This window comes from Macaca mulatta, chromosome 15, assembly GCF_049350105.2.
Source record: "Macaca mulatta isolate MMU2019108-1 chromosome 15, T2T-MMU8v2.0, whole genome shotgun sequence".
NCBI lineage: Eukaryota > Metazoa > Chordata > Mammalia > Primates > Cercopithecidae > Macaca > Macaca mulatta.
The window spans coordinates 126505414-126517690 of NC_133420.1; the positions used below are offsets into that span (position 1 = coordinate 126505414).

At 37.8% G+C, this 12277-nt stretch overlaps 1 protein-coding gene and 1 non-coding gene across 2 annotated transcripts in view; both read left to right on the forward strand.

The window, feature by feature from the left end:
- LOC719477 (ankyrin repeat domain-containing protein 18A-like) overlaps positions 1-12277 on the forward strand; it is a 69703-nt gene that overhangs the window by 22587 nt on the left and 34839 nt on the right. The window contains 7 exon segments of the mRNA XM_077966435.1: positions 1699-1805; positions 2584-2721; positions 5825-5892; positions 8411-8462; positions 9047-9183; positions 10145-10198; positions 12134-12204. Coding sequence (XP_077822561.1) covers positions 1699-1805; positions 2584-2721; positions 5825-5892; positions 8411-8462; positions 9047-9183; positions 10145-10198; positions 12134-12204 — 627 coding nt within the window.
- On the forward strand, positions 4603-4705 carry LOC114672880 (U6 spliceosomal RNA). The gene has a single exon (XR_003723415.2). It is a non-coding gene; the product is annotated as a U6 spliceosomal RNA (small nuclear RNA).

The following is a 12277-nucleotide window of genomic DNA, read 5'->3' on the forward strand; positions in this document are numbered from 1 at the left end:
CTTTTTAAATTGAGTCAACATGTTAAATTTAGTAGACTCATGCAGAAATATGGACCTCGGGCTTAAGAATCAAATCTGGTGTCCCCTGAACCGCATCACTGCTTGGTCTGCTGTGCAGACGTTGTCCTGTGTAGGAGGCACATATTCTCCAGTTTCCTACTGTGCCCACCTGAGTACTTCACTTACTTAGGTAACTCCTTCATCTTTATAAGTATTTGAGTTTACAATTCCTTTTTTATAGTATATTTCCATAACGATTTCGAGGTTTTCAAAACAGCATATATTGGTTCATAATATATAGTCTATAGTTTATATAAATCCCTCAATTATAGACTTGAATTTTAGAATTCAGAAGTTTTTTTTAACTCTTTTTAAATATATATACCACAAATAGTCATCTGCTCATGAGAATGCCTAGAAGCCTTTTTAGGTCATTCCTGCTGAGAAGTGGATAGATTATAAATATTGCAGACATTATATCTTTCTTCTCAGCAATGTCCCTTAAAAATGCAAGTGACTTATTGGCTTTTATTATGCTCGAAATAAGCCCTATACATCAGTATTAGAACTTTTATTGATAAGCCATTGTATTTTTACTTCTGACTTATATTTTGCCTAAAGTAAAAAAAAAAAAAAAAAAGTTAAATAGCAATTTAAATGGAAACCAATACAAATGGATTTAAAAAGTAAAGTTGCATTAGCATCCCAGGATTATCATTATAATTGAGAATAGAATTTCTTACTGACCTTTGCTTTTTAATATTTATTTTCAAAAAGTTTTAACTGGTCTTTCTTACATAGAACATACTGAGCTTTCTAATAGTTAAGATAAAAATTTATCCTCTTGTATTAGGAAAAATCCCATGGACTATTTAATGATAAGGAAAATAAGTGCATTTGAAGGCAATCTCTCTTAATTCAGAGCTCATTTTCTTGGTGATCCCTTTGGATGAGGAGTGCCTGATATTGGCATCCTGACACCATTGATAGAACTAAGTCAAGCAAGTTTGTGCCACCCAGAGGAAATCTCCAATTGTATTGGGAAGCTCTGGCAACTGTATCCCTGCAATTTTAGTTCCTAAAATGTTAATGTTTGCCATAAAAAATATTGTCAAGTTGAGATTAGGCAAAGTTCAAGAGATTTCTAGATTGTTGGCCATATAATACAGTTTTGTAATACTTCTCAAATGCAGATGATCATGGAATCTTTTTGTTAGGGTACAGTTCTTCTGGTAAAACAAATATTCTTTAAAATATAGCTTAAGAAATACTGCTCTAGAGATAATAATTTAGATCATTAATTTATTTTAAAAACTTAAAGTATTTGTTACTATATCTTAGGTTTTAGGGTTATAGAGAAAAAAGATACAGCCCTTGCCCTCAAGAAGCTCTTGGTTTCAGTGGGAAACAATGAAATAATTACAATGTACTGTGCTAAATGCTGAGATAGAAGCAAGGGTTTTGGGGGCTGGTAAATAAAGTGAGTTTTAGAGGTGACTGAAGTTAGCCTGGGGAGGCAGAGGAGAGGTGTTTGCAAGGCAGTGTGTGGGAAATCACAGAGGAGTGAAAAGGAAAGGACTGCTTTGCGTTTACTTTCTTTATTGCATGTTTAAGTTCATAGCATCTTATAGAAGATTTTTAGTTCAGTTGAGATATACATAATTTTGTGAAATATAAGTTGTTTTTGCTTTCTTACAGGAAGGAAACACTCCACTTTTGTTTGCTATAAATTCTAGGAGACAGCAAATGGTGGAATTTTTATTGAAGAACCAGGCAAATATACATGCTGTTGACAATTACAGAAGGTGCAATCGTTTTTGGGTTTTTTGCTTGTTTTTTTGTTTGTTTGTTTATTTCCTAAAAACCCGAGTGTTCTAGAGTGGTAACAGTCACGCAAGTCAGAAATGTTAATAAGTTTAGCTTATAATTATTGGCGTATAGTAAATAATTAGGTAGAAAAGCAGTTATTTGGACTGAGCAACGTAAAAAAAGACAATGTAGGATTCATCTTCTCTTGTAGACTGTTATTTGTAATCTGATGTTTTTAGTTCTGTAATCTTATATTAGCTAAAGGGGTTTTGTATTTTATTAATTTTATAAAGTGTACACTTTAACTTTCAGTTTACAACTACTACCATTATTGTTATTGTTGTTGTTGTTGTTGTTGCTGTTGTTTTCAGCCTGCAGATAGCTCCTACTTATTTGACCCCTAGCTGACTTTGAATTACAATATATCAGACTAGGAAAGCAATGGGGAAATCTTCATCTAAATCTTTCCCTACTTTAGATAAGTGACCTCAGCACAGTTTCTTGGCCATCGAAGGACTATAAATTAGTAACTTGTATTATGTCATACCTCAATGGGACAAGAAGCTTCCTTGTTGTCCCTGCCTTTTAGCCTTGGTGGTAATTTACCAAGATGAACACTTGAGCACCCAAGATGCTTATACACATAAGCTAGTACATGTAAATGGTTATTATGTCTATCCTGACAGGCAAGATATGAAATTGGTAAAGTGTATCCAATTTGCTAATTAAATATCTTTATTAAAGTTCTTGAGTGCTGTTATTTCTTTATATTAGAACAGCCCTCATGCTTGCTGTGCAGCATAACTCGTCAAGTATCGTCAGCCTCCTCCTTCAACAAAATGTAAATATCTTTTCTCAAGACATGTTTGGCCAAACTGCCGAGGATTATGCTGTTTGTTGTGATTTGAGGAGGTACGTGCTTATATGAAAAGACTGGTTAACACTAAATTAAGGCTTAAAATAATTACAAATATTGCATCTTATACATTAGGTGACAGTTCATAGTTTGGTTGAGGTAGTTTGGAATGGCCACTAGTTAGTCCACTTTTTAGCCAGAAATCAAACAGAAAGCTAGACTAGTTAGAAGTAGCAATGAGTGCACGATTCTTTCAGGACTTTTAAAGACCTTTATTCCTAGGGATCTCAGTGTTGTTTATTTTATTCCAAGTATACTCCTTATATGTGAGATATAAATAATGTCACGTCTTTTCCTTTTTTAATTTTTTTATTTTATTTTTATTTATTTATTTTTTTTTTGGAACAAGGTGACTATGTTGCCGATCTTCCCGAGCTCAAGTGATTCTTCTGCCTCGGCCTCACAAACTGCTAGCCACCATGCCTGGACTGACTTTTCTAATTAGTTATTGGGTCTTGAAATGTCCAGTTTAGCAGAGAATCTTGTATTATCCCCTGGGGCTATCTCCTATGCCTTCCTGCTTTGAATTTTTCAAAAAGCTAAGGGGTTCCCTAAGTCCAAGGAAGACAATCTTGCTTTACAAGTCAGAAGAAGAGGGGGAAAGGCTGTTCTAGTCATTCTGTTGTTTCCATTGATTCACTTGCTGTATTGCTGCCATTGTAACTGGTCCTGCAATCTGGTAATGATTGACTTTTGCCACCAGTATGCCCTTACCGATTCAGATCCCTCTCTCTTCATGGTGACTCATACACAGTGTCCACAGCTACAGTGCTTTTTTAGTTCATGTACATAAATAGGCTCAGCCATTGTTCCCAGCACCCTGCTCTGGCAGTGAGGCCTCCTGGCTTTACCCACACACATAGTGAATAAACTGAACTTCCCCCAACACTAAAAACCTTATCTGTAGCCCACCTCTTAGCTAGGCTACAGTGGGTTTTGTTTTTTGTTTTTTGTTTTTTGTTTTTTGTTTTGAGACAGAGTCTTGCTCAGTCACCCAGGCTGGAGAGCAGAGTTGTGATCTCGGCTCACTGCAAGCTCCCCATCCTGGGTTCACGCCATTCTCCTGCCTCAGCCTCCTGAGTAACTGGGACTACAGGCACCTGCCACCAAGCCTGGCTAATTTTTTTTGTATTTTTAGTAGAGATGGTGTTTCACCATGCTAGCCAGGATGGTCTCGGTCTCCTGACCTCATAATCCACCCGCCTTGGCCTCCCAAAGTGCTGGGATTACAGGCATGAGCCACCGTGCCCGGCCCACAGCTACAGTGTTTTTTAGTTCATGTACATAGGCTCAGCCATTGTTCTCGGCACCCTGCTCTGACAGCAAGTCCTCCTGGCTTTACCCACACACACAGTGAGTAAATTGACATTCTAACTAATACTAAAAACCTTACTTGTAGCCCACCTCCTGACTAGGCTTAGCCTATACCTTCATGGCATGTTATCCTTTGAGACCAATGTCCATCTTTTCTCTAGCAAATATTAGTTGGATTGTACTCAACAGTTAGGGATGTTCAAATAATGTTGCAGGAAGAGAGCCGAGGTCCCTTTGCCTTTTGTTGTCACATCTGTACCTTGAGGCTTTTTTCTGTCCTGTGTAGCAGCTATTGTTAGAAAGTAAAAGGCTCCACATTATCCTTCAATAGAATCGAGGGCACCAACTTGCAGTTGGCCCCACAAATAATGTGTTTCCATAATAATGAAAATCTCTCAGGCTACTCGCCTCTCTACCTCAAGTTTTTAAAATATTTTAAAATTCTACCTCACAGGAAGTCATTCAATAGAATTCTCTGTATCTAAAGTAGGTAATTTGGATTTAACAGAGCTAAGCCTCATCCATGACTCTTGAATATCCATATATAAAACAGGGCTTTATACTTGCGTCAGCAGCACATATTCTAAAATTGGATCAATACAGAACAGATAAGCATGGCTGCTGCCTAAGGATGGCACACAAATTCAGAAAGCATTCCACATGTTGCACAGTCCCCAGAAGGTCATTTGACTATTTGTTAACTAGCTTCAAGGAAACAATGTGAGTCAAACCAAAACAGGAGACACCTGATATGGAAATTGTTATTATGAACATTATAGAAGTATTCATGTAAGGTGATCTGTGAAATGAGAACACAGCTGAGTGGCATATGGGATGTTACATGCAAATATGTTGTTAGTACATGACTTGAAAATGAGGAAACATCAACTTGCATCTCTTTCATGGAACTGAAAAACAATACAAGCAAGGCTTTGTCTTGTATGTCAGTCGGAGAGGACCCAGAAGATGCAGCCTCTAACACAGACCTGCTGACTCTGAGTTTGAGGAGGGAGGGAAGGAATGTTAGTTGTCCCAGCCAGGTTTTGACATCTAGTAGTTTTCTGCCCTTGGTGTGATTGATGAGCTCAGTAATAGGGGACAATTAGGTTATATGTTTTAATGAGATAATAATATATTTATATATAAATTTAGTTACAAGTTATGAACTAGCTAAAATGCTGTGAACTACAAGCCACAATGAATAGAACCAATAAGCAAAATTAGCACTTAATAACATTCTCTGAAAACTATGACATTTAAATATTAGAACCTATGAAAAAACACCCATCAGGTTTTATTTGAGATTCCAAAATTGTTCCAGCAATGCAGCTCAAGAATAAAATTTTCCATTGCTTTATTTCTCTGAACATTTAAACATTTTACCTCATTACATCCTCCTAACAACCTAGTGAAGTCAAGTATTAAAATCTTTGTTTTTTAGAAGAAACCATGGAGCCTAAGAGAAGCAACCGGTCTGAAAACGAAATACCTATTGGTTACAGAGCGAGGACTTACTCTGAGTGCAGGGCAGTTTCCAGGCTGTTAAGCTAACTAAAATTAATTTACTGAGCTCTGCTTTTCTCAGTTTATGTGTACTTTCTGTTTTTCTTCTTTAATTAGAAGCTTAACAAGTTTATAGAGCTTAAAATGTTAAAGTGTATTGGACATTAGAGTTCTGATATTAGCTCTGATATTGTCTGAAATGCTTTAAGAATTTAATATGTTTGGTAATTATTTTTCATATCACTATTAAAATACTAATTTTGTTACATTTATTATGCATAGCATTCAACAACAAATTTTGGAACATAAAAATAAGATGCTTAAAAATCATCTTCGAAATGACAATCAAGGTAAGACTTCTGATAGTAAATTTCTCATGTCTCTTGGTGATCTTACTGATTTTCAGAAAGCAAAATTACAGGCCAGGCATGGTGGCTCACACCTGTAATCCCAGCAGTTTGGGGAGTCAAGGCGGGTGGATCACCTGAGGTCAGGATTTTGAGACCAGCCTGGCTAACATTGTGAAACCCCATCTCTACTAAAAATACAAAAATTAGCTGGGTGTGGTGGCGGGCACCTGTAATCTGAGCTACTTGGGAGGCTGAGGCAGGAGAATCACTTGAACCCGGGAAATTGAGGTTGCAGTGAGCTGAGATCGCACCACTGCACTCCAGCCTGGATGAAAGAGCAAGGCTGTATCTCCAAAGAAAACAAAATAAAATAACATTACATATTTTTAATCATAAAAGAGCAGTTTAAAATATATACATTTATATATATAATAATTTTTTAATTTAATTTCTTTAGTTTAGAATTGAGTTATTTAAAAAGTTAGTTCTAGCTAATTCTCAATCTCAAACAGTATTGTCTGAAAAAAATTCATTTACTTACCTATGATCCCTAAAATTCTACATTATATTTTTGTATTAATATAAGTAAGAAATTAGATTTTTAAGTTAATATGTTGCGATTTCCTCTATAATTACATTGTTACAAATTGGACTTGTTACGCAAATGGATCTTCTATTTAATTTTTATAGTAAATGGTTTATATATAGTAAATAAATGTTAATTACAGTTGATTCTTGAATATTGTGGGGGTTAGGGACTCTGATCCATGTTCAGCTGAAAATCTGAGTATAACTTGGACTCCTTCCAAACTTAATTACTAATAGACTACTGTTGACTGGAAACTTTACTGATAACATAAACAGTTGATGAACACATAATTGGTATGTGTTGCATTGTTATATACTATGCTTTTAGAATAAAGTAAGCAAGAGAAATGAAGCTGTTACAAAGAAAATCATAGAAAAGAAAAATATACTTACTATTCACAAACATAAGTGAATCCTCCCAAAGGTCTTCATCTTTATCATCAGGTTGATTAGGCTGAGGAAGAAGAAAATGGTTGGTTTTGCTGTCTCTGGGTTGCAGAGGCTGAAGAAAAATCTGCATATAAGTGGACCCCTGCAGTTCAAACTCTTGTTGTTCAGGGTCAAGTGCGTTACACAGGAATCTGTGTCACTAAGAAAGTAACTGTCTTTAGAACTGGGAATTCAACAATCCCTTTCTGATACCATAAACAAATGGCAATAAGAACCATAAACTGAGCCAGTGTGCACCCATACAAATAGGAGATTATTTCTGAAGATACCTACGGAATGCAGAAGACAGAAAAGTAATCCCTTCCCGAGAAGCAGAAGTTATGTTACATATTCTTATACAAACAAGGTCTACTTTTAATTTATTCACCATAAGTTGGAACCTCATGAGATAAATTCACTTCTTAGAACAAGCTGTGTTGTTTTATGTGCTGGTTAATTATCATAATAATAGTAATTTTGTTGGAACAAGATAATCTGTTACCAGGCTGGGCGTGGTGGCTCATGCATGTAATCCCAGCACATGGGAGGCCAAGGAAGGCAGATCACTTGAGGTCAGGAGTTTGAGACCAGCCTGGCCAACATGGTGAAACCCTATCTCTACTAAAAGTACAAAAATTAGCCAGGCATGGGGGTGGGCACCCATATTCCCAACTACTCAGAAGGCTGAGGCAGGAGAATTGCTTGAACCCAGGAGGTGGAGATTGCAGTGAGCCGAGAATGTGCCGCTGCACTCCAGCCTGGGTGACAGAGCAAGATTCTATCTCAAAAAAAAGAAAAGATTAGATACTCTGTTAACCATTAGGCAAGGGATGATCATAATAAATATTCCAATAGCCAAACTCTAGGCTCAAAAAATTATAATAAAATTATAAAAATGGTTCACAATAACACAAATATAACACCTAATGCATTGTACAATCTGAACTGTATAAAGACACTGTTAATTTCATACATGTTTATCAAACCACTTCTATAAGTTAGGTTTGGCAAATTGCAGGAGACAAAGATGGAATTGACATAGTTTTTGTCTTTAAGGTGCTCATAATAGAATATAGATAACTAGTTAATTTTGTGTTTTTTCAACAGAATTTTTAAAATATTTTAATTCATTCATATACTTATCCACTTAAAAAATAACTATCATTTATCTTTTATAGACTAAGCATTTTTCCAATGTTACAAAATACATTTAAAAAATACAGTTAGGAGATTGTTATTACCACTGTTATTTATTTACCACCTTAAATAGTGCTTACTGTGTGTCCAATGTCACCTGGGAGCTTATAGTTATTATTTATTACATATGTATCATGTTCAGTACGTGCCAAGCACGTTTATGTTTGTGGTAATGAATGCAAGCTTCTAAAATGTGGGTAGGATTTAGGGTAAGTGTGCAGAGTGGGTGGAACTTTGCCAGGTAAGGAGGCAGAGGGATGATGCTTGGCAGAAGGAGTATCTAACAAGCTTGCATGTTTGACAGAAGCAGCAGCCACGAGGAATGAAAGTTTTAAAACACGAGGAGCAAGTTCAAAAGATAGGACACCTGAGTGAACTTTGTAGAGTTTATGAGCAGCTCAAATTTACTAGTGCAAAAAAAATATATATGGAGAGCTTGGTAATGAGGTGAAAACAGCTCACAGTTATTATTTATTACGTATTTCTCGTGTTCAGTGTGTGTCAGTGAAGGCAGGCTTAGGAGAGACTTTGTTGTTGGTTTACCTGTGTCTAGAAACAAGTCCAGTAAAAGACTTTTAATAGTATAGAGCTGAGTGGATCTTATCCTGTGGGCCAGGGGAAGCTTCTGAGGTAGAATGCTTTTGGCTGCAGATACTAGAGGACATAACAGTGGCCAAACCATAAGAACCAGGCTTGTTTTGGTTGTCCGGTGATATTATTGGATCCCACATGTTCCTCTTTCAGCTATGCTGTTGGCAGTGTCTTGTTCATGTCTCCTTTCATGGTTGGCTACTTAGCAACAGCTCCAAACATCATGTTCTCACAAGACAGTATCTAAAGGCTGGAAGGGCTGCTTTTCTTCACATGTGTCTTTTAAATTGGGAGAAAACTCCGAACCTTGCAGGGGACTTTTTGTAATTTTTTTTTTTTTCGGGAATGTAGTCTCGCTCTGTCACCAGTCTGGAGTCCAGTGGCACGATCTCGGCTCACTGCAGCCTCTGCCTCCCGGGTTCAAGCAATTCTCCTGCCTCAACCTCCCCAGGAGCTGGGACAACAGGCATGTGCGACCATGCCCAGGTAAGTTTTGTATTTTTAGTAGAGACTGGGTTTCACCATGTTGGCCAGGATGGTCTCGGTCTCTTGATCTCGTGTTCTGCCCGCCTCGGCCTCCCAAAGTGCTGGGGTTACAGGCATGAGCCACCGTGCTCAGCCCTTTTTGTAATACTTTATTGGCTGGGTCACACCACATGTTCATTCCTAAACCAGGCACTGGGAAAGCAAATGTGGTTATGTGATTAGCTTTGAATAATCACTTACCTTTTGAAGCTGGGGAGGGGTATTGGGATAAGAAATATCCAAATTTGTGATTCTCCAGCAAGAAACAACAAGGAACTGCTCTTGGTTAGGGAGCCAGCAGTGTTTGCTCTAGAAATTCATTGGAAAATTGTGAGCAGGGGAGGCGTTAGATTCGATCTGAGAATTAGGGCATTCTGTTCAGGGTGTAAATCAGGGATTGGCAAGCTTTTTCTGTAAAGGGCCAAATAGGAAATATTTTAGGCCATGGGGTCTCTCTCTCTCTTTCTCTCCCTCTCTCTCTCTCTGTCTTTTTCAAGAACGATTTAAGCAGCTGAAGGCCATGTGATCTCTGTCGTAGCTACTCAACCCTGCCATTGTAGTGTGAAAGCAGTCATAGGCAGCATGTCAGTGACTAGGCATGACTGTACTCTCATAAAACTTTACTGAGAAAAAACTTATGGTAGCCAGGATTTGGCCTGTGGTCTGCAGTGTGCTGACCCATTTTGTAGAGGGTAGATGGAGGATAGTTGTCACCTGGGAGCATATAGTTATTATTTACTAGAAATTTATTATGTTCATTAGATGCCATGCACTTTTAAATTTGTGGTGATGACTGCAAGCTTCTAAAAAAATGGGTAGGATTTAGGGGAAGCCTGCAGCATAAGTGAAACTTTGCCAGGTAAGGAGGCAGAGGAATGATGTTTTCTAGAAGGAATATCTAACAAGCTTGCATGTTTGGCAGAAACAGCAGCTGTGAAGCCTGCAAATTTGAAAAAAGGAAAAGAAGTTGCAAAAGGTAAGACACTGAGTGTCTCTGCTCTTAACCATGTGAAGAGACGGGGAGACGAGGGAAGCTTCAGCCGTAGTTAATGCTGTAGTTTCCTTGTCACAAATCCATGGAGTCCATGAGTCTATTACAAGGTTTTCACCCATCCATTATAAAATAAAACGGTGGAGCTCCAGTTTATTCATTTGAAAATATTGGTGTTGCCAGGGATGGTGGCTCCTGCCTGTGATCTTGGCAGTGTTGGAGGCTGAGATAGAAGCATCCCTTGAGGCTAGGAGGTCCAGCAGCCTGGGCAACATTGCCAGACCCCGTGTCTATTTTTTAAAAACTGTAGTTGGGTGTGGTGTTCTGCCCCTGTGATCTCAGCTACTTGGGAAGCTGAAGCAGGAAAATTACTTGAGCCGAGGAGTTTGAGCCTGCAGTTAGCTATGATAACAACATTATACTATAGCCTGAGGGGCAGAGTGAGACCCCATCTCTGATAAAAAATCAAGTAACATAAGATACAATAAAATAAAATGTTGGTCTTTTTCTTGGAATTATGCTTTTCTAATTTGTTTTGCTTTTTAAAAAAATTTAAGAAACAACAGTAATAGTTGGTTTATATAAGGCTTTCAGAAACTGGCTTCTGCCCAAATCTCCATCTGCAGCCCTTTCTCTGTCTGCCTCTTTTTCTGGCATTACTGAGCTGCTGGTGATGCCCCCGTCACCGTCCCTCTCATGTAGACAAATACGTACAGTCTGGGAGACTTCTCTCCCTCTCTTGCCACTGCCTGGCATGTACTATCTTTCCTGCCCTCTGCCTCTTTTAATCTGGTGAACCTCACTGTCTAAGTCTCAGTCCAGGCATGTTTTCTCCAAAAGCCATTCCTGACAGCTTTTATTCTCATTCTTTAAACCCCAGTGCCTACCACTTAGCAGGAACTCAATAAATATTTAGTAAAATAAAGACTTTATACAAAGATGACTGCTACAGTCTGGCAACAAAGGGGATAGACATGCAAAGACATGATGTGCAGTTCAGATGGTGAAGTGACACTAGAAAAATGGACAAAGTACTAAGGGAGCCCCAAGGAAGGAGAGCCTGTGTATGTGGAGAAAGCCAGATTCAAGGAGGACTTCACATAGCATTTTGAGCCTTTTTTCTTTTTCTGTTTTTGGAAACAAGTTCTTAATCTGTCACCCAGGGTGGACTGCAATGGCATGATCGAGACTCACTGCAAACTGAAGCTCCTGGGCTTAAGGGATCCTCTTGCCTCAAATTCTTGAGTAGCTGGGACTACAGGCACACACCACCATGTCTGGCAAATTTTCTATAGAGTCAGGATTTCACTATGGTCTCCAAGCTGGTCTTAAACTCCTTGCTTTAAGCAGTTATCCCACCTGGGCCTTCCAAAGTGCTGGGATAACAGGTGTGAGCTACTGTGCCCAGCCTACATTCTGAGTCTGAAAACACAATAAATTTGTCAGAATAGTAGAAGGAAATATTTCAGATGTAAAAAACAGGGTGTACACTATAAAGGTATAACGGTAACAAAAATTTTGCAAATTATTAGTAAATAACAACTCGCTTAGCATGCTGTTAAACAGATACTATTATGAAGTAGAGAATAGTAAAGTGTAACTTAATATGTTTTCACTGTATTTTTAAATTTTGTTTTGTTTCCAGCACTTTTGTTTACTTATGTTAAGGTGGAATAATTTGTGGCTGACACTGAGACTTTTGCGTGGCTTGAACCTGCTGATATCTAGTGTCTCCCCAAGTGGGTTGTTAAAGTTTCAGATAATTAGAAGTGTTTCTTAAAAATGTAAATATTCCAGTAAACATAAAGCTTCATTTAAACTCTCAATATAGAAAGCAAAGTATATGTTATTTTGTATCAATTTTTTAAGTTAACTGTTCTAAGTCATTCATTTTCACTAAACATATGGATTTGTCAGCAGAACACAACTTAAAAGTCATTTCAGAGGAAAAGCAAGAAAGACTTGAAAGAAGTGAAAATAAACAGCCACAGGTATATAACAATTTAAATTTCTGGTTTAATATTGGTTTGTCTGCTTGTTTTTCTTTAATACCATGGCATAGTC